The 25299-nt window shown below is 35.5% G+C and overlaps 3 protein-coding genes across 7 annotated transcripts; 1 reads left to right on the top strand and 2 right to left on the bottom strand.

The window, feature by feature from the left end:
• The first annotated feature begins 1124 nt into the window (after positions 1-1124).
• On the top strand, positions 1125-11372 carry LOC145624193 (transcription factor PIF1-like). 3 transcript variants are annotated; one of them, XM_081677183.1, is made up of 9 exons: positions 1125-1413; positions 1537-1692; positions 1812-2574; positions 9171-9275; positions 9356-9421; positions 9837-9902; positions 9978-10403; positions 10691-10799; positions 10904-11372. In XM_081677183.1, the coding sequence occupies exons 2-8, from the start codon at positions 1607-1609 to the stop codon at positions 10796-10798; spliced, it is 1620 nt and encodes a 539-aa protein (XP_081533309.1). In that variant the 5' UTR covers positions 1125-1413; positions 1537-1606; the 3' UTR covers position 10799; positions 10904-11372. The 3 variants fall into 3 exon arrangements, with proteins under 3 accessions (XP_081533309.1, XP_081533308.1, XP_081533307.1); XM_081677182.1 differs by having other exon boundaries at positions 1125-1692; positions 10907-11372; XM_081677181.1 differs by having other exon boundaries at positions 1125-1692.
• A 332-nt stretch (positions 11373-11704) lies between these two features.
• Positions 11705-17930, bottom strand: LOC145624194 (uncharacterized). 3 transcript variants are annotated; one of them, XM_081677184.1, is made up of 10 exons: positions 17811-17930; positions 17037-17159; positions 16840-16871; positions 16233-16280; positions 16075-16134; positions 15928-15969; positions 13965-14048; positions 12826-12914; positions 12654-12704; positions 11705-12170 (listed from the first exon to the last, which is right to left on the bottom strand). In XM_081677184.1, the coding sequence occupies exons 2-10, from the start codon at positions 17108-17110 to the stop codon at positions 12147-12149; spliced, it is 504 nt and encodes a 167-aa protein (XP_081533310.1). In that variant the 5' UTR covers positions 17111-17159; positions 17811-17930; the 3' UTR covers positions 11705-12146. The 3 variants fall into 3 exon arrangements, with proteins under 3 accessions (XP_081533310.1, XP_081533311.1, XP_081533312.1); XM_081677185.1 differs by having other exon boundaries at positions 17037-17138; positions 17811-17923; XM_081677186.1 differs by having other exon boundaries at positions 17037-17134; positions 17811-17915.
• Positions 17931-18774: 844 nt separating this feature from the next.
• On the bottom strand, positions 18775-25051 carry LOC145624192 (26S proteasome regulatory subunit 4 homolog A). The gene is made up of 6 exons (XM_081677180.1): positions 24472-25051; positions 22980-23225; positions 20114-20283; positions 19817-20033; positions 19568-19708; positions 18775-19054 (listed from the first exon to the last, which is right to left on the bottom strand). The coding sequence occupies exons 1-6, from the start codon at positions 24949-24951 to the stop codon at positions 18971-18973; spliced, it is 1338 nt and encodes a 445-aa protein (XP_081533306.1). The 5' UTR covers positions 24952-25051; the 3' UTR covers positions 18775-18970.
• Between the last annotated feature and the right edge of the window lie 248 nt (positions 25052-25299).

Here is a 25299-nt window from a genome sequence, read left to right as displayed (position 1 = left end):
TAGGTACAAATCAAATTCGGGTCGAGTCATATCGAGTTTAGGGGAGTTCGAAGTCGGATTTAATTGGGTGTAATTGGGTCAAAATGGCTTTAATAAACTTTAGATCAGGTAAATTCAGTTAGGTTTCAGTTCAAATCAATTTAGTTTTGATTAGATCTTAGTTTGAATCAATCATGTAATTTTAAACCCATTATTGAGCTATTTTCTATACAAGTATATTAATTATCTTTCACTCCTATATATCAATCCTATTTAACAAGTGTTTAAGAATCTCTCTCTTCTACTAATAATTAAATATAACCCTTATTAACCACACTTTTATTTTATTTAAAATCCCCCTTTGGCTTCCACTATAATCAATAAGTCGATAGCTAATTAACTAATAAGTTTTGGGTCGAGTTTAATGGGGTCGTGGGTAGTTTTGGATCAGGTTGAATAAGGGTCGGGTAAAATGAGGTATTCTCAGGTTTAAATGGTTTCGGGTAGATTTTATTTCGGGTTAAATTGAATCTAGGTCTTGAATTATCGAGTTTTATTGGTAAACAATGAGTCGATATCAAATTGGGTTTGGATCGTAAATTACCGGGTAAAATCGATTTTGAGTTAACTTTGGATTGATTTTAGATAAACAATGAGTCGATATCAAGTTGGGATTGGATCGTAAATTACCGAGTAAAAACGATTTCGAGTTAACTTCGAATTGATTCTCGATCAGATTTGGATTTTTTTTTTTTTTTGGATCTAACCAGTTTGAAAATAGTTCGGTTTCAGGTACCGTACATCTTACATAAACAAATATATATAAGAATACTAAACTTACGCTAAACAGAATGGTTACAATAATCGTAATTAAAACTACCAAAAAGACAAACGTGATATTTACAGAACGAAGGTATAAAAACTCTTTCGTCAGTGTATCAAGCAAAGAACGTGTTTCCCATTTAAACTTTTTCCTATTCGAAGAGACAATGTTCAGAGTATAAAAACACACACAAAAATGTACTAACTTTGTACAAAGAAAATCTTATCTTCTTCTCAAGTTTCCCCCACCCACCGCTCAAATAACCCACAAAACTAATCACAATTTTTTATTTTTTTTTATTCCTCCTCATTTCTATCCCCAAATATACCAAAATAGTTCAACAACCAAAAAAAAAAAAAAAAAAACCTTCCAATTCCATTTTTTTTAAAAAAATAAATAAATTATTGTTCCCTATTTAGCTTACCTCATTGCTCACCTCTGTAAATTTATTACTCCATTTTATTTGTCGTTTGTAGAAAAAACTAAAAAAGGGGATTATTTTTTTTCTCTGAAAATTCGTCGATTAATTTTACTAAGTCGGCGAATTTTTATACTTAACTGTTTTCTAGTGTAAAATTGTATTTATATATATATGCCGGTGATTTTACAAGGTACTACCACTTTTCTTCTAGTACCTTCTCCAATTTTCTCGAAATTTAATGTTATTTTTCTCTTCTAGTACAGATTTTTTTTTTTTTTTTTGGGTTAATAATTTTATTTTATTCTTGTTGCAGTTTCAAAAAAGGTAAATTTTTGTGAGTCATATAAAAGAAAAGTTACTAGTATAGTAAGAATAATACTTACATGATGAACTATTATGTTCCGGATTTCGAAATGGAAGACGACCAACACCTGATTTCTACATCATCTACGGTCACCCATCACAACAAGTACAGAACTTTTCCAGAGCTTTTTTATTTTTTTATTTTATTTTCAGCTCGGGATTAATTGATTGAATTAATAGTCACGTTGATAGTGTAATTTTATACGGGTCACTTATTGTGAACAGGGCTGAAGACGAGATTCTGGAGTTGTTATGGCAAGATGGTCAAGTTGTTGCGCAACCTCCAAACCAACGAAAACAGCAATCGTCTAGTACTCCGCAACAAACTCAATCGCAGTATCAGCAACAGCAACAGCAGCAACAACAGCAACAGCAGCAACAACAGTTATACATGGCCGAAGATGAGATGGCAACGTGGCTTCACTACCCGTTAGAGGACTTGTATAGTGATCTGTTAGGTGATAATAATAATCAGACAACTCCAACTCAACTTCCAGCGGTAGCTGCTACTACGGTAGTGCGTCAACAGCCGCAGGAGGCCGAACAGGTTCGGCCTCCTGCGGCTATAGCGGTAGTAGTGAAGCCACCGCCTGTACCTCCACCCCCGAAACCGACTAAGAATTTTCAAATGTTTTCAAGAATGCGCGGGAAAGATCCCGAGGCGTCGTCGAGTTTGAGGCCGGAGTTAACCGTGGTGGACTCGAATACGACACCGGCTTTGGTGACAATGAAGAGTTTAGGGGAAGTATCATCTGCTTTTCCTAGCGGTGGTGGAATTGGTAGTGGTGGAGATTTTGTGTTGGATAAGGGGGGAGGGAGTGGGGAGGTGACGGTGTCGTCGTCGTCGGGTGGGTATAGCGGCGGCCCTTCTAAGGCCGCCGCTGAAGATGCGAGGGATAAAGGGATTAAGAATGAAGCGGAGGATCGAAAGAGAAAGCGAAGAGAAAATGATGAATCTTTGACCCCTTCTACTACGGCCATTGATCAAGTGAGTTTGTTAATTACCTTCTTCATTTTGGCATATAGGATGTGTTTGATTTTCTTTAGTTATTGGTTTGTCGATAATATTTGGATGTTAACTAGATTAGTTGGTTGAGCGTGTTTAAGGATATACCGAGATATTAATAGTGTAGTTATATTGTGTGATTACCGATCTTAAAGAGTTTATGAGGGAAAGGCCAACATAGGTCTTTACGAGTTAATGTAACGAAGTATGGAATAAGTAATAATCTAGAGCATTCACGATGGCTAACTACATGGCTTTAGGTTGTCATATCATTAATCTCCAAGTTATAAGATTTAAGCTACCATTTCTACTATAGTAAGCTATATCCTTTTGTAATAAATAAATTATTAAAATAACAAACAAACAAACAAATACATAAAAAATTATTAAACAAATTAATATGTGTGTTGGGTGGAGTAAGACACTTAGAGGTATGTAGTTTGGCTTAGCTACAAAGGTTGTAGTTTGGCTTAGCTACAAAAGTTGTAGCTCCACAATGGCTAGCAATCTAGCATGTATATAGCTAGTACGGAGTAATTATTTATTAAACTGTTAGTAGGTTCTTTTATACAACCATTGTGGTCTTGTGGATGCTATGAAGTACTCTGTACTCATATAGATTAATTATTATTCCGTGAGTATTAGGTTAATTTTATGGGTAATGCACTAATGCTATATGGAGCCCTTGTATTAATAATATGCATTTAATGTTCTTGGTATTATATTATAAATGCATGATAATAATTTTTTATTTATTTATTTTTTATGTAAACCTAAGGGTTATATATAACATTTTCCTAATTTTATTTATCATACATATTGTACATTAATGGACTTAATTCTCGTCATGTTTATAGATAAGTAATCATATAATTTGACTTTTACATTATATGACTAACTTTTTTTTTTTTAGAAAGTTACATTACTTGTATAGGAAGATTAATAATGTAAAGAATATGATGGAACAAAAAATCATGCAATAATATAGCTACAAAAATTAAAGAAGATAACACAACTAACTATGTCGTGCAAGTATTTAAGATAGGTTCAGTGTATTATCTGCATTGAATATGGGTCCTCTTTTGTTGTCTAGTTTATTTGGGTGCAATGATACCATTTCGCGACTCCTAATATTTTTGAACATTCCTATATCAAAAATAAAATACTACTTGTACATTTGTTAATTATTATGTATAACTTTAGGGTAAATTTGTGAGATATAAAAAATTCCAAAGTTGTACGTACAGAGTAATAGTTAACGGAGGTGGTAAATGAAACATTATCAAAGAAAATATTTTTTTTAAAAAAAAAATCCAAGAATAAAAATGTAAAATAACGCCATGGGGCGGCCTTTATCTCCTCCCTCCCGATATTTCCATTAGTTAATATACTAAATTGGAAAAGAATTCCGGGAGTATGATTAATAATTGAGTAATATAGAGCTTTGTTTATTTCATCTTTTATATATATATATATATATATATATATATATATATATATATATATATATATATATATATATATATATATATATATATATATATATATATATATATAAGTTCAAACAACATAAGTTTTGAAAAATTAACATTAATTTAAATAAATTCAGATAAAATAAAATAAGTTTATTTAAATGATTATTATGTAATGTCCTTTTCTTCATATCATAAGATTGCTTAGGACGATTCATGTTAGCTGACCTCAAATCATTTTGAGATTAAGGTTTTGTTGTTATAAAATAAGATAAGTTCATATAAAATTAATTTAGAATTTTCAAGTAAAATAATTTTAAAGAAATTAATATAAGTTTAGATAAATTAATATTATAATAAAATGTATTAATCCATAATCTTATTATAGTTTATACGGAGCATGTACAAGTTTTTTTCTATAGGTTTAGGAGAGATTGAAAGGGGAAAATGATTTTGGCACATTAAAAATTAATTTTGGCACACCTCTAAATATACCAAAATTTAGGTTTCTCTGCTTACATCAATTTTTGTTGTGTTAAAATTGATTTCCTGATAAATGTGGTATTTTTTCTTTTTAATACGTAATAGATTTTTTTTTCAAGTTATTGAAAATAATAAATATTTCACCCTTACAAATCAAACAATAAAAAAATGAAAAAATAATTCGAGTGTAATTTTTTTAGTTTCCCATTTGACATGCTTTTGGTAAAATTTCGTATAGCATGTTATACTCCCTCCAAAGGGAGTATAACATAGTTTAAGAAAGTTTATAGGGTAGGGCCTAAAATAGGATTTTTAATAATATGAAGTCACTACTAGAAAACAGGGAAATAACGACGGACTGCTTCCGACGGACCCACTATTCCGTCGGAAAAAACGAAATTTCCGACGGATTTTTTTCCGTCAGATATTTCCGACAAATTCAATAATTCCGTCGGAAATCCGTCGGAAATTTTCGACGGAAAATAAATCCGTCGGAATATATGGACTTTTGCGACGGAAATTCCGTCGGAAAGTACTATTTCCGACGGATTAAAAATCCGTCGGAACTTTCCGACGGAATTTTCCGTCGGAATCTAATTAAAAAAAAAAAAGAAATTCCGACGGAATTTTCCGTCGGAATCTAATTAAAAAAAAAAAGAAAAACTTTTTTAAAAACCCTAATGCCCTACACCTTTTTCCGCCTCCACATTTCTTTTTCCCCCTTCTCCTTCTCTTTCCACTTCTCCTTCTCTCTCCTCTTCTCTTTCCTCTATGTTCAGTTGTTCACTGCCTTCTCCTCTCACCTCTCCTCTTCGTTCTCCCCCCTCTTTTCTCTCCTCTTCGTCTTCTCCTTCCCCCTTCTCTCTCCTCTTGTTTCCCCTCTTTACCTCTCACCACCACCGCCATCTTAACCTTCGCCGCTTTACATCCACGGACAACACCAACAACAACACCAACAACGACACCTAAAATCAACTACAATTTACTCCTTTTTCGCCTTTTATCTCTCCTCATGATGAAAACAAAGGTTTTCGGGTCAAATTCGACCATGAAAACTCTAGATCTAGAGTTTTCATGGTCGAATTTGGCCTTGTAAACCCAATTTCAAGGTTTTGTGTGGCCGAATTAAGGTATGTGTATTTTTTTTGTTTTTTTTTTTTTTTTGTTGTTGGTGGCTGTTGGAGTTCGAATTTAAGGGGTTGGGTTGGGATTTTTTTCCTTTAATTTTTGGGTGGTGATGGTGGTTTTTTGGGTTTCGATGGCGGCAGTGGTGGATTTAGGTGGGTGGTAGGGTGGTTGGCTGTGGTTTTTTGGGTTTCGATGGCGGCAGTGGTGGATTTAGGTGGGTGATAGGGTGGTTGGCTGTGGTTTTTTGGGTTTCGACGGCGGAAGCGGTGGGGGCTGGTGGTGATTTTAGGTGGTTGGTGGGGGTGTTTTGCTTAGGTTGGGGTGTTCGGGCGAATTAGGCTTGGGTTAGGGTTGTAGATCTAGGTTTGGTTTGGGTAGGTTTGGTTAAGGTGGTCTAGTGCTGTGCGATGGTGGTTGGTGGTGGGGGTAATGGGTGGTGGTGCTGTGCGGTGGTGGCTAGTGGTGGGGGTAGTGGGTGGTGATACGGGTTAGGTTGGCTTGTGCTGGGGTTGGTGATGTGCGGTGGTGGCTGGTGGTGGGGGTGGTTTTTTTTTTTGTTTTTTTTAAAGCATTTTCCGACGGATTTTCCGTCGGAAGTTTCCGGCGGAATACAGTCCGTCGTAAATTTCCGACGGATTATCCCAGGCCCGAAAATCCCTTCAAACGGACTGATTTCCGTCGGAAAAGTGGTTCCGACGGAATTTTCGTCGGAAAAGTGCGTTTTTCCGACAAAGTGTATTTCGACAACCAGTTTCGACGGAATTCCGTCGGAAACGGGTTTTCCGACGGAAAACGGGGTGTTTCCGACGGAAAATTTCCGTCGTTATTTCACTGTTTTCTAGTAGTGATTATTGTTGGTAGGAGAGATAAAAAAAATAAAAAAAAAAAGTACTCGTAGTATAAGTCAGGTTGGTAGGAAAGATAAATAATACGGAGTAAAATATTTGTGAAAGTAGGATTAGCGGGAGAGAGAAATTATAAAGTAATGATAGATCCTTTTCAAATATAAAAGTGTTGCAATTAATATACGTAGTAAAACGAATATTAAAGGAAAATGTTACGACGAAACGGAGGGAGTAGCCTATTTCAGATTTGGGTGATTTTTTATGTTAAAATTTGACTTCGTAGTTCTTACCCTATTTAGACTTTAATTATTGGTTTTTGGGGGGTGCCTTTATGCCTTTTTTACATGGAGAATTATTGCTTCTTGTTGTATACGTGGTTGAAGTTGGTCAAGGTTGTTGCTGACATGTCAAGCATTGATTGTGCCATGTGTAGAGAGTCATAATGAGTACTGTGAGTGGTGAGTTTTACGGCGGTGCTATCAAATCATGTACAAGTAAAATAGAATAGAATCAATCCCAGCAGACAGCAGTAGAGTTGTGGCTCCGTTCTTGAATATTTACAACTGTTACTAATCTAATTGTGAATAGAGTATATATTGGACTATCTATCCTCAAAGTATTACACAATTATATTTTATAAATATATAATTATAAGAAAATATAATTAAAATTAATGTACATATAATGTGAAAGTCAAACTACGCTAAGTATTCAAGATAGAGGGTTCCGTCCCTAATTATTCACCCCAGGCCAAATATATTTTTAACTAAAGTGAATTCTATTTTCAAAAAAATGAGAGTTAAAGTATAATTCATTGATCAAAATGAAAAATTGATTTTTTTTTTTTTTTTTTTTTTTTTTTTTTTTTTTTTTTGTGTCGAAAGATCTTAAATTGAATATAGGACAAACATTAAGAGACAGAGAAGTGGATAATTTACTTCAAATACGTAGTATACAAAATTAAGGGGTAGTATACTAGAATGTGTATAAAAAAATATAAAAAATTAAGGGATAGTAATTGACAAGTATAAAAGTTTGGGTGAGATTTGTCGTGTGGTCTGTGTTTATGGATTGGAGTTGAGTAAGTGGTTAAGGCCCACTTTCACTGTCGTAGCATGGGTCTTACTATTTCATGTGCCCATGTGGGTGTGACTTGCCGCATATATTCTCTATCCTTTAACCTCTTTCTTTTCACCCTTTTTTTTTTTTTTTTTCTTCTTCTTCTTTCTTTCTTCTTTCAAAAAAAAAAAAAAAAAAAGGAAAATATCTAAGTTTCTCATTGTCCTTATTTTACGATCTCTAAGACACGTTCTAAAATGTACAAAGTATATACTCGTATCTTTAATTTTGTATGCATAAATGTCTAATTGGTAGGAATAAATTTGACGTTTTTAAAATAGACATTAAAAGGAAGCTAATTAGATTTCACGTGATTATATTAATTGTATTTATTATGAAATATATGCCCAATCAGGATGATTAACCTCGTCTAGAGACGATCAAAAACTACATCATATAACATGCCCAAAGGTGTGTTTGCCCTCTTTTTAGGACGTACCTTTGCTAAAACCTTACTGAGATCAATGTGCCCTTGTTGTAATTTTGAAGGGCTAAGGGGTACTCCCTTCGTCCCTAAATTACATTCCTACTTTTAGCATTTATTCCTCACACATTGAGCTGAACCATGTAATCTATAGATTGAAATGCAGCCAAAACTTAGAAACGGTGCTCTTTCCTAAGAATCCTAACTCCATTGTTCGTTTTATGTGAAACTCATAAAGAAGATACTAGGCTATGTTATCTTCATTTTATTGCATTAAATTACTACATAAATGTATTATAATCAAATTTGAAAAATTCAGACTAGACAATATCATGTATGAGTGTGTGACTTCTGTCTTCTTAATACTATTTCCTACATGGCATATTCATTAGAAGGCTAATTTGTTTAGCTTAAATTGAACATTCGATATTACTCTGTAATTTGTACTAGACAAACACAAATAAGCTTATATTTTTATTGTAGAGGTTGCTAAGAAGTTCCACACACTCTTATCTAAAGGTTATTAATGGGATAGCGTATTCTTTCAGTCTGAAAATACACACGTTGATTGTATAATTTGAAATTTGAGTAATGCTTTTGTTGTAGAAAGAGTCAACCAATTAAACTAGTTAGTATCCATAATATGATATATGGACAACGATAGTATAATTTCTTGTGATTTCTGTGACAAAGTATTGTGAATCTTAAGGTGCATTTACCCTCCATGTCTTGCATCTCGGTGTAAGGTGGAAAGCATAAGTAAGCTAAATGAAAACTCAAACCAAAGGCTTTTCTTATGTAACATTTGTTAATTCTTTCATGAAACTAGGGTGGTTAGCATGCGCATAGCTAGCCATGTCTGGTAATCTCTTTCAGTTTACTTTATGTCACAACTTTAGTTGTTGGTATATTTTCGACAGAAAATATATAAACAAATTCTTTTATGAAAAAAATATCTCAAATTTTTTAAAAGGTAGAGAAAAAAAAACAAGCTGAAAAGCTGCGTCATACAAAGCATTTTCCATTTCTTTTGCTGCATAAGATATATTTGAACACTATGATATTATGTTTTCAACAAACTAACCAGCAAATTTAAATTTACACAAGGATGTAGAGCTTGAAGGTGATGATGACGATGAGAAGAAGCATTCCCGTGGCTCACATGGCTCGAAGAGATCTCGTGCTGCAGAGGTCCACAACCTCTCTGAGAGGGTGAGTATCCTGTTTTTTTTCAAATAGAAATTCTGTATTCTTGAAGTTTCCTCTCTGATAATTCAAGTGTTGGACTGCAGAGACGTCGAGACAGAATTAATGAGAAGATGAAGGCATTGCAAGAACTCATTCCTCGTTGCAACAAGGTATAAAGACTTAATCTTATACTCCTATATACTTGCATCATTACATGGCTAGTTCGGTTGTAGTAGTAAATTGTGATTGTAATGAAAAAGTATGAATAATTTTGTAAGGAAAGTTCATCCAAAGTTTATGTTAATGGAACATTATCCCTGAGTTTGTGCTTTTCTTTATAAATTTCATTACCGCCTTTGAGGTGACATTTATTGAGTGGTAATGAAAGTTTATGAAAGAAGACAGATCCTTGGAGATGGAGTTACATTACCATGAACTTTGGTGGTTCCTTACAAAGTTACATGTAAGTACATTATCATTAACATTATCGTCATTTATCATTCATTGCCTATTAAACAGGCTAAACGAATTGATATACAAATACACACAACATTTTACTAGAGTTTTCTTGGTCCTTGAATACAGTCAGATAAAGCTTCAATGCTTGATGAGGCAATCGAATATTTGAAGTCACTGCAAATGCAAGTTCAGGTATTACCCTCTATTCCTCCTTTTGATACCCTTATACTTGTGTCAGTGAAACTGAAGTTGATCAATTTTTACCAGATGATGTCAATGGGATGTGGGATGGTTCCGATGATGTACCCTGGAATGCAGCAACAATACATGCCACCAATGGGAATGGGGATGGGAATGGGGATGGGTATGGGAATGGATGTGGGGATGAATCGCCCGATGATGCCATTTCCACCCAATATGCCTGCTGCTAACTTGCCAAGCTCTCCTGCAGCTGCAGCAGGGCCTCAATTTGCTCCAAGATTCACTGTCCCGCCCATTCGTATGCCTTCTTCTCCTGCTTCCAATTTCTCTGTAAACCAAACCAGCATTCAAGCAGATTCTGTCCGTAGCTCAGTTCCTGTTCAAAGTCCCGGCCTGCCACAACTTCCTAACGTGGCTGACCCGTATCAGCAATACATGGCTCTCCAACAGATGCAGATGATGCAAATGCAAATGCAGATGCAAGCAGCTCAGGTAACTCTGCCTATTATATGTAATTTTTGGGGGGATACTTGTGAACGTCTATGTCAACCCGATATGTCTATGCTAAAGAACATGACAGACCATCAGCATTTTGTGTTTTTCGGTCTTAACTACGTTTTTCTGGACATGAATAAGAGTGTCAAGATACCAGTTGTGTCTTCAACTGTCTGAAAATTCTGCATGTATTGAAAATTTTTCTCACATTGTATTAATGTTGGAAGATGTTGGTAATGCTTTGTTTGGCCTTGTGCTAATGAAAGATCTTGGTTTGTTGACAGAACCAACCTGTTTCCCAACCTGGGTCAAGCAAACCAGCAAGCACTAGCAAAAGCGACGGCCAACCTGGGCCAAGCACAAGCAAAAGTGAAGCCGATGATGATCAATGACGTAAGCTTAACTATCTGATCGAACCAAGTAGAGCAAGGCTGAGTTACTACCCAATTCTTGTTTTTCGATGTTTTAGAATACTTACAGATGATTTTCTGTTGCAGCAGGTTGATATTTTGGTTAGAGAAACGGCCAAAGGCTATTGCCTGCAAATTTTTGTAACATGAGGCCTTATAGTTGTTTCCCCCCTCGAGTCTGGCCTCAAGCGATCAGAGCACAAATCTTCGGCGAAAAAACACAAAACTAACAAGTGAAGAAAGTCTCATGTATATGTTATTCTACAAAAATCGATAATTTTGCTTTTGTTCAGCTAGTGATTTTGTTTGGTGCAGTGCAACACAATTGCAAATATCTTACAGTTGGTAGAAATTGATAAACGGGCTTTCTGCCGATTGCATTGCACCATGCCAAACAACAAATACAGAGTTGAACTAACAGAAAGATAACAAAAGCTTAGAATATGCAGAGGTTGAGAAGAATTGCCTTCATGAATCTGTATGTGCCTTCTTGCTTGATATACCAATTAGCTAGTTATTATCCAGGTTAATACATAATTCATATACTCGAACTCGACAGCAGCATTTTGGCAGACAGTAAAAACAACAATGGTAATGTAACAATGTTTATATGAAATTTTTGAGAATTACAAACATGTAACATGGTAAGCTCACTGTTATACAAAGTAAGTCTCTAGCTAATGTTTATGGTTATGTCTGTTCATGACAGGAACCTCTCCCTTTCTTCTTTTCTATTTTTTTTTTCCCTTCTTATACGTGAATTGTTACTCATTAAAATATTTACCGCGATCAAAATTCTATATGCCAAACAAATCATACACTCATACGAGTAAAAAACATGCCTTAGCTAACTACATACTCGACTCGTACTACATACCCCAATACGAGTACAAGACAACAGGTTTAGATTAGGATTGATAGAAAAACAAGAAGATTTCAATGCACAACCTTTTTGGCAACTTGTTTGATCTATTGATTGTGCTTTGGTAGTAAGCTTCTACATAACCTCACAAACACTTCTAATGCGTCACGATGTTTTTTTAGCCAACAGGTTTTACCTTATAGTCAGCCAACCAGTCAATTACCTAGTTAACAAAAAATACAGAACGCCACAACTCTTGAACTCGCAAGAAAATACTGTTTCCGCTGATGATCTCTTGAGGAATGGAAACAAGGGGTCACTTGACATCCAATAAATTTGTTCCTCTTCGTTCATCTTGATTCAGTTATAGTCTGACCAAGTACATAACATCTATCTGCATCGGCTCAAACTGGATGTTGCTACAGAGAAACTCACCAAAAATTGCACTAACATAGGCTATACACTCTCCTAGGGATTCATTGCAGACAATACCTGTAAACAAGACAATTGAGTGTGAGAAGTTTAAAACGAAGAATTCGTGAATCAAATCAAGTAAAGCAACCAATATTAACCATAGTTCACTCAAATGGTCACGAAGGCATGGAAGCAGGCCAAGGCAGGCCCTTCACTCAGGGCAAAATGGCCCACGAGCTTCCTTCTACAAAACCTCAGCCTAGACACAGCCGAATGGCAGGCTTAAAAAGTAGGATGGACAAGTCTTACTGTCATACTCCCTCTGTCCCCAATTGTTTGCTCCACTTGCCTTTTTTAGATGTCCCTAAAAGATTGCTCCATACTACTTTTGGCATGTTTTTCCACTTGCACTCTCTCTATCTCTCTACTCATTGATATTTGTGTCAATCCATGTGCACCATTTTTTGCCCAAGCCTTAATAAAGTGAATTTTAGTTTGGGGCAAACAACTGGGGACGGAGGGAGTAGTAGGAAGACTAGGGAAATAGCACTATCAGATTACCTTGTCAGAAAATATGCGGAACACATCTACATCCATTATCTTTTCAAGCTCCTGAAATCATTGAGATATAAGGCATAAGCATATTCCACTATACAGTGCTTGAAATAGTAATACTTAACTCTTGAAAATAGCAAAGGGTTTTTTGCCTCAGGAAAATATAATATTCACTTACTTCCAAAGCATTTGGGGAATCATCTATGCTGCAGATGAGCTTTTGGAGGTCTTCACTCTTCAAAGCATCTCGAATTTCAGTAGAAGCCACTGAAACAATTGAGGAAAAAAGTGTTAAGAGGCCTAAAATTCCGGTAAATCCCGAGTTGTCAGTCCCAAAAGTCTTGATACGAAAAATGTCCTATGCCGATTCAATAATACTTTTGACTTTTGGGTTAACGATGGACATGATGCACAGAAAGATAGCTGCATGATATGCATAACTAGACAGCATGGAAAAGATTCAGACCCTACTTCATGGATGACAGATAAGATTTACTATATTAATTATTAGTTCTGATAACACACTCTGAATGCTTTTGAGCTCAAAAAACTATCTTAATCTCAATAAATGCCTCAAGAAAATTTCAAACCTAAGTAACCAACATCATCACAGAGTAGTGCTGTATCTTTATCATGCTCTTAGATAGTGAGATGGTGGTGTAAACAATCTGCAGAGAGAGCTACTACTGAAGAACTAAAAAGTATAAGCAACACTTGAAAGATCTAAACCATTCTTGTGAATGGCAAACTCTCATTTTTAATATAAAAAATTAAGTAAGAAAATGGGAAAAAAAAAAAAAAAAAAAAAAAAAAAAAAAAAAAAAAAAAAAAACTCCATTACCAGTTAATGACAACGTAAATTAAGGACAAAAGTCAGACAGAACTTTAGAAGAAAGAAAACCAGCATTGTCATTTCATCTATTGAGTCTTTAATAATGCTCTTAGTAAGGATTGAAACATGTAAAGCATAAGCTTTCAATTGCAAACCCAGACTGCTGATTGTCAACTATATTAACATGATTATATGCCAAAATAATACATAGAAATAACATTTAATGTTGTATTGGTATTGTCGACTTAATAGATCATATCTTTTTGACACAGACTTAATAATCATATCGAAAAGCATTCCACAGTCGGATATCAATAATCACTTACCCCGCCTTAGGAGAGTGAGGGGTTCATATCGAATTAGCTGAATGACTAATATTTTGGAATGGAATTGAAGGATTACTTGACAATCTCCAAAAACACTCAGACCTTCAGACAAGTTCTACACATGAGTATCCCTTTTCTAGTCTACTTGATGAGTCATACCTATGGATTCCAATTTAGCTTTATCCAAGACTTCACATGGTTCATCAATGAAGAGTGGTCTTTCTGTAAGCGTTTGAGGAACCACTGTTTGTCAAAATCACAAAAGAAAAAAAAAATTAGTAGATGAATAGGCCATATATTAAACGACAATTCAGGTACAATGGTACATAATCTCACTTCATATAGCATTGACAGCAATGTCAGGATGATAATGCAGTTATGTAACATAAGAAAATAAATAGGTCATGAGTGCCAAATGCTTTCTCTGTTTATATTGATACTCCTTAGTGAAATACTTCCTCCATTTTTTTCAGTTGACACATTTTGACTTTTACACTATTCATAAACTACACTTTACCTAGCTTTTGTGATTTATATAGCTACGATAAAACATAATCAAGTGGGATCTTATTTGAATAGTCTCGAAGTATATTTTATTAATATCCACTTTTTATAATTTTAAAATGTCGAGAATTAGAAATATTAATCGTTAAAATAGTGTGTTGGCAAACGTGATAAAAAAGCGTGTCAACTAAATAAAAACGGGGGTAATACAATTTACGGTTCTTTCACCAAATACCCTTGAGTAATTCGATTATTCACCATATACTTATGAAAATTTTCAAATATACCATATACCCCTCGAGTTTAACAACAATGTCACCAAATGCCCAAATGACTGATGGACGTCAATTCCATTGGTCATTAAGGATTAAATGAGCCACGTGGCAATTTCTAATTGGTTTTCTTTTAAATTATGAAATTAATTATTTAATTAATGAATTAATCAAAAATTTTCAAAAAAAATATTAAAAAAAAAACCACCACCCCTTATCCCAGCCACCTCAGGCCTCGCCCCCACTACCGCCACCTAGCTATGCCCCCCGTCGCCGGCGCCGCTCCTTCCCCCCAACCCCACGCCGCCCCTCTCCCCAACCCCATGCCAACCCTCCTCCTTCCCTTTGATCCACCATACCCCCACCCCAAACTCCAACGAAACCCCCACAAAAAACCTAACGGCATCCCTGAAACCTCCAAATTGCTCCTCCCTCAACCTCGCCCAAACCCCCTCCCTTACATCGGCAAACTCAATGGCCTCTCCTCTCGAAACAACACGCTGAAACCCTTTGGGTCTTCTATTGGAGTTCAGGGTTGTTTAAGTGATGGCAAATTGGTGTTTGGTGAATCAATAGGTTGCTACTGCTTGTGGTTGTTGTTGAAGATGCGGTATGGCAAAGGAAAAGCCGGAGTGGCTAATTTGTACGGTAGTGTGTGAGAAGGTTATTACAGTTGGTTGCTGTGGAATTGGAAGATGTGTGGTGGTGCGTGCTGTTTTGTTTGTTGTTGTTGTCCCAGGTTGGTGGTTGATTGGTTGCGTGGGTTGGTGTGGTGTGTGATGTAAGGGGCAGCAGGCGAAGCTGGCGGTAGAATACCTACTCCCCTGCTGGTGCTGCCAGGCCGGGAGGCCTTGGCTGGGTGGCGGGGAGGTGGCTAGGCTAAGGGGTGGTAGGGTTTTTTTTTAATAATTTATAAAAAAAATATTAATTAATAATGTAATTTAAAAGAGAACCAATAACAGGTTGCCACGTGGTATAATACTATAATTACCTTAATGACTGACTGAGGTTAACGTTGTTAGTCATTAAGGGCATTTGGTGATATTTTAGATAATCTCAGGTGTATATGGTGAATTTAGAAAGTTCCATGGGTATATGGTGAATTAACGAAATACTCAGGGTATATGATGAAAAAAACCGTACATTTTATCAAACCTACGAAGTATTTTAAAAACAATATTCAACCAATTTCAAATAAAGAGCGAAAATTGCAATATGTGAATTTTTTTAAAAAAGAGCAACCAAAGGAAGGGCTTACTATACCACACTTCAAGTAAGATCATTCTATATACTACGTATTATAGACTGAACAACAAGAGGATCTTGATAAGACTACTACTTCTTACTTGGTAATTTATCACTGGATACAGGTATAGCATACGATGTTTCTGCACAGATGAAAAAAAAGATCATTCATTACCAAAGGTAATAACCATGACATGCTAAAACGACAATCAATATCAAATAATCTTTTAGTTTATAAAGATTTGTACTTGGTTCTCCATCGGACACTGCTGCTTTAGAAGCTAAACATGGAGTTTCGATAGGTGTTTCTGCACAGTTGAAAAACCAATCATTACCAGAAGTAAGCACCAAGGTACACCAAAATAATAATCAATATCAGTGTAGTCAAAGATACACAGGTTCTTACTTGGTTTTTCATCAGACACCACTGACTTCGCAGAAGCACAAGGAGTTTCTGACCATATAAAATAAGCACATATCAGCCATCATCTTGACAACAAACAAAGACTGCATAGCTATATCATCAAGCATACCTTTAACCCTAACAAAGTTTTCTTGCTCTGATCACAACATACACTTGTCAAAATAAAACATTGTCTCATTTTCTCAACTAACTAAAAAGTAACAGAAAACTTGTAGATATTGTAAAGGAACCTTCAACAAACTTGAAATTACATACTTTCACTTTTACAGAATTTTTGGATACGGGAAATTTTAGGGAAAGGAAAATGAGGATTCCATTTACATTAATATGAATAAATAGACATAGATGGAGGCAAGGAAAGGGAAGAGAAATGGAGGAACCCGATTTCCTTTTTCTTTTAATAACCAAATCCTTCTGAAGTTGGAAAAACTCGGAATGATAATGCTAATTCACTTTTTTCCCTCCTCCTTCCTCTCTCCTATCCCTTCTCTCTCCTTCCCCCTTACACTTCACTCCACCATGGCTATCCAAACACAATGTCAATTCCAGAGTATATAAATGAGGACAACTCCATAAACAATAGTCATACCTTTATGCTTCTTGAAGCAAGCAAGGGAGCAACTGCAATTTAGAAGACACAATAATTAAGCATCAGCAGAAAATGAATATAAACTACACCGTAATACAATCAACAATGACTACAAAAACCGACAACAAATGTGGAGGAGGGAGGTTATATCTAATAGCTTGTAACCTAAACAGTTGATACAACATTTGTTTGCTTACTATGGTACAAGACATGCTGGACATTTGTATTTGGATTTTGCATCATTGCAGACCTTACACTGCTGCGGACCCATGCTTCTTTCGGCCGCGACTTAAAGCTAGCTATGCAAGAAGAAGCTTTAGCTATATGCAAACAAGAACCATTATTACATATGGCATAATGCAGGATTACCCTAAAAAAATACAAGTAATACTCCATAATAATTAAAACACCAGCTGCTAAACCAAACATCAATCATTTTTACCAATTTTACAGTTTTTCTCCCTTACAATTCCTACAAAAAAATTTTGACAAAGACATAATCTATTATTATAGCAATCTATTCCATCACAACAAAATCACAAAGGGGGGAAAACCAATTAAACAGAAGATCAAACCCCAAATTTATTTATTATAATTCATACTCAAATTACATTTCTTGGTATACTTGACCAAATTAGAGTACAAAATATGAATGCCCATTTAATAAAATATGAAAAAACAGAAAACCCCAAACTCAATTTAAATTATTAAATTAAAAAATAAAAAAAAATAAATAAAAAACACCCAGATATATATTGATATTAATGAAATTTGAAGAAAAGGGATATAAAAAATTGTCAAAAAGCATCTAAACCTATGTATAATTTCAGAGACAGCAGCCCAGAAAATTAAAAAAAGAATGTATAATACTAGAATATAGACATTCAAGAAATCAAGAATATGAACGCTACGAATGATAGAAAGCAAAGAGTTACGAAAGTTATAAGGAGAAGAGAATCAGAGAAATATACCAAGAGCTTCAGAAATGGCTGATAATGGTGTTGCTGGTTTACTATTACAGAGAGAGTTCTGCCGATTTTAAACCAAACCCCTTTTGCAATATGAAAGTTCACCCAAAGCCTTAACGCTTCACCGTTATAAATTTTTTAGCTCCATTTTTTTTTTATATATATATATATTTATTTATTTTATTACGAGCGTAAGTAATTTAAAATCTACTAAACTCCGGCTAATCCAAATTAAATTGAGTCAAGCCTCGATTGGAAGGAAAGCTCTTCCAATGAGTGTTGGTATTTTTAAGTTTTGATATTGCCTGATTTTATTTTATTTGCATTTCACAATGTATTACTTGTATTTTTCACGATGTTACATTGTCTTGAAGAATTTCTATCTTCATGAGCATATTCATTAAGCATTAGAGATTTTACAGTAGTTATTTACTCATATTGTAGTTGTCAAAATACATGATTGATGAGTTTGCATAATTTCTATAATACTCCCGGAGTATATGTACCATCAGGAACAAAATAGCTGCGTTTTCTAGGTATGATAATCTTGATTTTGAATTTTTGTTGATTCGATCTTTGATCAACAATTAGTCGATTACTCATTTGTTGCCATGAATACAGAGTTTCCTGGCGTACTCTTTTGCGATTCGGCAACCAATCTCAGCCAAATAAACATCTCTGGAAAAGCAATTATTGTATTAATAAGCAAAATTAATCAAGATTGTTACTACAAATCTTGAAGCTTCAACAAACATTACTTCAAAAAGCAACTTATTTTTCCAGATCTGGTTAAAACGTTAAAAGCTACAACAAAAGTTATGTATACGCTCTAGTCTCCAAGTCTAATTTCAGAATTGTGCCAAATAAAAGTAGAAACATGAGTTCATTAGATGGACAAGAATCCTTTCAGATTATAGAGGGGCACCCATGGCCACCATCCCAAAATCCATCTAGCAAAAAATCGAAATGCAGAAAATGCAAATCATTTTATAGACATGCTGGAGCATAATTGATCATAAACTAAGCATTGATAGATGCAAACATTACATCTACAAAAGTACAAAACAAAATCATAATCATAACTTGAAAGAAAAAATATACAGGGCCTAAAGGGGAAAAACACAAGTTCTATGTAGCTCTAGTCGATAATAGATGTAGGCTTTTCACATATATAGTCCTTCAGGCACGCCTTCTTTCTTCTTGAACATCACCTTCTCTTTTGCCTTCTTGAAGTCCGTATGTGTAACCTGGATACACCACACATGTACCAAAGCTCAGTCAAAATATTTTTTCAATCAAATTAATTCTTTAGAAAACTGAGGAAAAAAAAAAAAAACCTTTTGAGCCACCAGAAAACAAAACAATAGAGTATCAGAACAGCAAAATCAAGCCAAATGTATAAGGGTAGTTTCTTATGCAAAAGGCTATAAAACAAATGTGCAGTTTGGTTAATAAACAGTTAGGTGAAAAGCTGAAGTGAAGAGTACAAAACAGCACAAGCAAGAATAAATTTGCGCATGATACTTATCATCAAAAATAATGCTTCAGGACTTCAAATATTCAATAGGATCATCATTTTTATTCAGTCAAAGTACATAGCCCAATAGTTATAAATCTTATACGTAGTAATTCAAATTAAGAATCAATTCCATTAATATGAGAAAAATATTTTACTCCTTAAAATCAATTCACAGACGTCACTTAGCTTCAAAATGAAAGATATTTCAAGTCCATAATGAAGGTTGAAAATCAGAACTAACCTTCATACGGCGCTCCCTCAAGGCAAGCAACCCAGCCTCAGTGCAAATGGCCTTTATATCAGCACCAGAAAACTCATCCTTGGTCATAACAAATTCTTCTAGGTTGACATCATCAGCCAGTGTCATTTTTGAGGTGTGAATCTGCCAAAAGAGAGTATTTAATGAGACTTCAACATTGAAGATTGTATGAACAGACAAATTTGTAAATACGTGAAATGGTTAACATAAATGAATAAGAAATGAGTGTACCGTAAATATTCTTCTTCTGGTTTTGATATCAGGAAGCGGAAACTCAATTTTTCTATCTATTCGCCCAGGACGAAGTAAAGCTGGATCAAGGCTTTCAATTTTATTTGTTGCAAGGATAACTTTGACATCTCCTCTTGAATCAAAACCATCCAACTGGTTGAGAAGTTCTAACATGGTCCTCTGAATTTCACGCTCACCACCAGAATGAGCATCGTACCTGAAGATCGTTAACTGGTCAATATGCAACATATCTCCATAGCTAAACATTATTAACATTTTTAAGTTCACCACATGTACCTCTTTGTCCCAACTGCATCGATTTCGTCAATGAAAACGATAGATGGTGAAAGATCATCAGCTACCCTGAAGAGTTCTCTAACTAATTTTGGACCATCACCAAGATACTTCTGAATCAATTCACTACCAACAACACGTAGAAAAGTAGCTGATGTAGAATTTGCCACTGCCTAAGGAAATTCAAAAACGGCATGAGTTAGCGATGACTGTCATTAGGGAAACCTCCTCCCCGCTAATTATATACATTCTAAGAAATGACGAGTGGTAGAAGCAAATGCCACAAGAAGTGAGCAAGGAAGTAGTTATTTAAAAAATTATATCAGCAAAAATATACCAGACGTCAAGCAAGATGCACAGCTGCACTCACATACTTAACACCAGTAGGACACCATGTGCAAAAACAATACCCTAAGCTAACCATATTATAAAGTACTCTTCTACATCGACGCCTCAAGCATCCTCATATAGATACAGTGAAGTAAGCCAGACTGTGAATAAGAATGGGTCAATATCACATTAAGAAATAACTAGAAGCCCAGTCATTGGTAAAAACAGAAAATCCCTATTCATAAGGTCAACACATGTATCAATCCAAAGATAGAAGATAATCATAGAGGGTGACTAGTGACATATTAAATCCAATAAGAAAAATGTGCTAAAGTGATATTTCATACATCAAACATTAGCTAATCTGCAGTGCTGATGAAGTTCCTCTAAACTATTGAATCAAACTAAAAATATCAGAGCTCAAGAATCCCATCCCAATAGATTCAACCTACTCTTCCGGAATCCAGTGGAGACATCCACAATCAAATCACCCATAACAAGATTACTGAGATTCGTCCCACGATATAAAAAAAAAAAAAAAAAAAAAAAAAAAAAAAAAAAAAAAAGAGAGGCAAGTGTAGAGAAATGACTGCCCAACTGATACAAGAGTGGATACTTTGTACAACAGTAAGAGGAATTGTGGCTCAGTGTTGTGTTCCAAACAAAAAGGCATTAAGAAGACTTAAAGCAACTTCTCTTATAGATAATAGGCAAAGGGTAGAGCATGCTGAAGGGGTCCTGTTAACTACTTCTGATCATATACTTCCTACAATAAAGCCTTAGTCCCAATATAATTTGGGTGTTCATATATGAGTACTCCCCAATTCCTTAAATCAGCTACCAATCAACAGCATGTCTGACGGATGAGTACAAGCATTAGTAAAAGTTCATGGCGCAGTAAAGCTATACGGGTCTTTGAGACTAGGTGCAAAGCATAGATGAGAGGCATCTGCACAATTCTTAAAATCAAGAGATTCTATGTAACAGGTCGCAGACATGAAGCAAACGCATGCTATGCAGCCACCTGCACCAGTTTGTACACCTAAACGTAAACTCTTCATCAAGACCTTACTAAGTGCTTGGGCAGCACAGCAAGCCTTACTGACTATGCCTCCTAGAGTCCTAAAGAAGAGGTTCTCGCAACTTGAAGGGGAATAGGAGGTGACTAGAGGAAACAAGAGGAGCAAGCCATTGCTTCTACTCACAAAGCTGGTGATAAAAGGCAAAGCATTTTTCCTCCAATAGAGAACTTCCTAGGCTAGATCAGATCTTAAAAACATCTATAAAAGGAGGAACATATGTGCAATGAGCCCACAACCGCCCCCAATCACTCTGGTGTACGGCAGGAGACAAAAGCAGACACAGCAGCAGAGCAACAATTCACCACAACAAGCACAGCAAGCACAAGCACCCTAACAACTGTATTCTAAGTGGCAGGGGCTTTGGAGCTATTATCTTATCTCACTGTGGTAATTTAGCTAGCAAACAAGTAGTAGTAAAAGTATTAATTAAGGCTTTGGCCATATGTGGTAGTACATGTCTAGTAGTATAAATAGAGGGAACTAAGTAGAGGACGGTATCCAGAAATTTGTATGTTGAAACATTGAGAGTTATGGCCTCAAGCCATTAACGTTGTACGAAGCTTTCAGCGATTTATCTCAAACAACCTTCCGTTGGTTTATTTGTCTGTGAATCCCCCACGCACGTTGCAATATGAGGGAACAAAAACTACTCAAAATCCTTTGAAAGAGGAAGCTGACTGATAAATGGAAAACAAAAAATAGATTTATTCACATAATCTAGAATTTTCATCTAGCTTTCTTCTCTATCGCCATTCTCCTCTAGTCCTCTCCTCTTACCCCCCGTTCCCATATAGGTTAGTCACCCTCCATGTACCCTTTTTTTAACTTGTCTTATGACAGGCTCCATGTAACCTAAACTGTTACTAGCTCAGCCTGACTTTAATTGACACATAGTCACTTGCTAGTATAAATAATAATATTAATGTGAAAACTATTTAATGTGGTGGGAGTACAACAAGCCAAGAGATATGGTTATTCAAAACTCTGTAACTTTCCATAAAATTAGAGAACAAACAAAAATGTTTGCATGGTTTTCATGCCAAGATCACTTCCCCTCATGAAATTAGTGAATCTCATGCCGTCATTCAGGGACAATGCTTTCCCTTTCGTTATGTTAATTTATATTTTCCAATGGTCTACCCTTTACCACCTCCCTTACACTTGCTGACTTCTCACATGTAAGTAGCAAGTGAATTGATTCAAGTGAAACATCATGAAGTCTATCATACAATCTTGGGATGCAGATTACCCCTCAAACTTAATCAATAGTTTCTAACTGCTAGGAATTCATTCTGCAAAAGCCTAAGAAATGATGCATGATTGAATACACAGTGCCACTTCACAAGAAAGTGAATAACACTCTACTAAGGTGACAATTAAGAAGTGGAATTTCTCACAATATTTAAATGTATATCCATTATTACAATATGGAAATAACCAAAGGTAAGTATAGATACCTTTGCAAGTAGAGTTTTGCCAGTACCAGGCTCTCCATACAGTATGACTCCCTTAGGAGGTCTAATACCAATGTCTTCATAGAGCTCAGGATGAGTCAACGGCAACTCAACTGCTTCTTTAATCTCTTGTATCTGAGGATCTAAGCCACCAATATCAGCATATGATTCTAATGGAGCCTTCTCAACTTTCATTACAGACACCATTGGATCAACTTCATCTTGAAGTAAACCAACGACAGAAAGAACCTGCAATTTCACATATATTTATTTTATGTTCATTATCTGATCAGAAAACATAAAAAGACCTGAAATTTAGGAATTGTAAAAAGTTTGGGGCCACATCAGATCCCTAAGGACCAGGCAATAATTTCAGGAAAACCATCAGTTTGTGCAGAACTATATGATGCTTTGGAAACAACATAAAGTATGCTTTGATTCTTCCATAGCATGATAATGATGTTAACATCAAACATGAGAAATTGTTCCATACAAGAAAGATTATTATAATTCATGAAAGCCAGAGGTCTACAAAAGATCATGTGATAGGAACCAGTACAAAATTACTCTCATACACCATGATATTGACATTAAACACAAGAGATCTAATATCGAATCACAGTATACAGTAATTTACACAGGAAACAAGTGATCAATTGAACATAAAATTTTATCATACTTTTGCCCTTTTGGAAAAAAATTACAAAGCAACAAGCTTGGCCCAAGTAGTGATTATCATGAGTTCATGACCTAAATTACTAAATCTCCAGAACCATAAGATTGACGTTGCCCGAAAGTCTAGAATTTCGGTAAGGAACTTCTCTAGCCCTAAGATATACACAAACAACAAATTCTCTTTGCAAAGAACCTTCTCATTCTTCACAAACAAAGATCACTTCACAAAAAAGCACATCATGTACTGTGCACATTCTTCTACAAAAACAAATAAATCAGCAATCCACAATTCAACATATATGATAATTGCAATTTCTTGCTAGCTCACATCCATACAACATTCTTCAATTGCATAACATATCTTACTCTCCCACATACAACTCTCACAATGTAAAGCTCGCGGTACCTCAACCTCACATCCATGAGTTATACCAAATGAAATCCTAGGATTTGGTACAAAAACCTAAGCAAGTGCACACTAAACCATCTGTTAGTTCCCAACTAACCAAACATTAGAAATCTAATACTCGAGTTCTTCAGAAGCTATAAATCAGTATAATTTTACATTCAATCATTCCAAAATCAAAACTTTCCCAAATCATGCAAATCCACCAAGTACGAGTAGTTATTATACAACACCATCAAATATAATCAAGTCGAATTACACCATAATCCAATTACACTCTAAACCCTAAATTAAACACCCAAGCAAACCAAATTTCCCCAAACCCTAACCCTATATTTCCAATTCACCATCAAATTACCCAGAAACAATCAATCAAATCAATAAAAAACAAACAAAATTCAAAAACCCACATACCTTATTATGCATCAAAATCGAACAACCCGGCTCCAATTGATCCTTATCAACAAACGACAAAATACTAACATAATACTCAGGCCCAACAGAAGAAGAAACAATGGCATGATTCTCATCAATCAACTCCTCTAAATTCCCAACACTCATGGGAGACCCACGAATATCATCAACCTTAGAACGATCTTCCTCAGTTTTCTCTTCCTGGGGTTTAAGCCTTTCTTGATTAGCAACAAATTCTTCCTCCATTAAAAGATAATCCTTGATTCTTTCAAGCTTGAGAAGCCTGAGCTTGCACTTCGTTAATGGGGTTACAGTGGGAAGACGAGCTGCTGCTTCGGGCCCTTTTTGCTTGCGCTGCTTTCGGCCGACGCGCGCAGGTGGTGCTGCTGGCTCGTATTTCTTCTCCTTTTTGTCGCCGTCGGATTTCCGGTCTCCCGGAGAACCGCCTTGGCGGTTGAGGCCACTGCTGTTTTGACCCATTGTTGGAGGACAGAGAGAGAGAGAAGTGATGTGAAGAGGTGGGAGGAGTGACGAGATGAGTTTATAAAAGGCTTGGTGGTTTGATACTTGACATTGAGATCGCTACGGGGAGTGTTTTAAACTTGATTAAAATACACAACTGTAATTGTTATATTTTCATAAATTTTTAATGATGTTGTAGATATTATTAATTTCAATCAAGATCTGTCAAAGTTTGAAGACTTTGGGGCAAATCAATTGTCGTACATAAGTATTCCAAATTATATCAATCTCCCAATTAGCTGCCATATGGGCGGCCATAGTACCCGTCTGTCAACCATTCGCACAATTAAAAACATTAAAATCACA

This window comes from Chenopodium album, chromosome 3, assembly GCF_948465745.1.
Source record: "Chenopodium album chromosome 3, dcCheAlbu1.1, whole genome shotgun sequence".
Taxonomy (NCBI): domain Eukaryota; kingdom Viridiplantae; phylum Streptophyta; class Magnoliopsida; order Caryophyllales; family Amaranthaceae; genus Chenopodium; species Chenopodium album.
The sequence above is the reverse complement of the archived record's forward strand: the minus strand, read 5'-3'. Positions and strand labels throughout refer to the sequence as shown.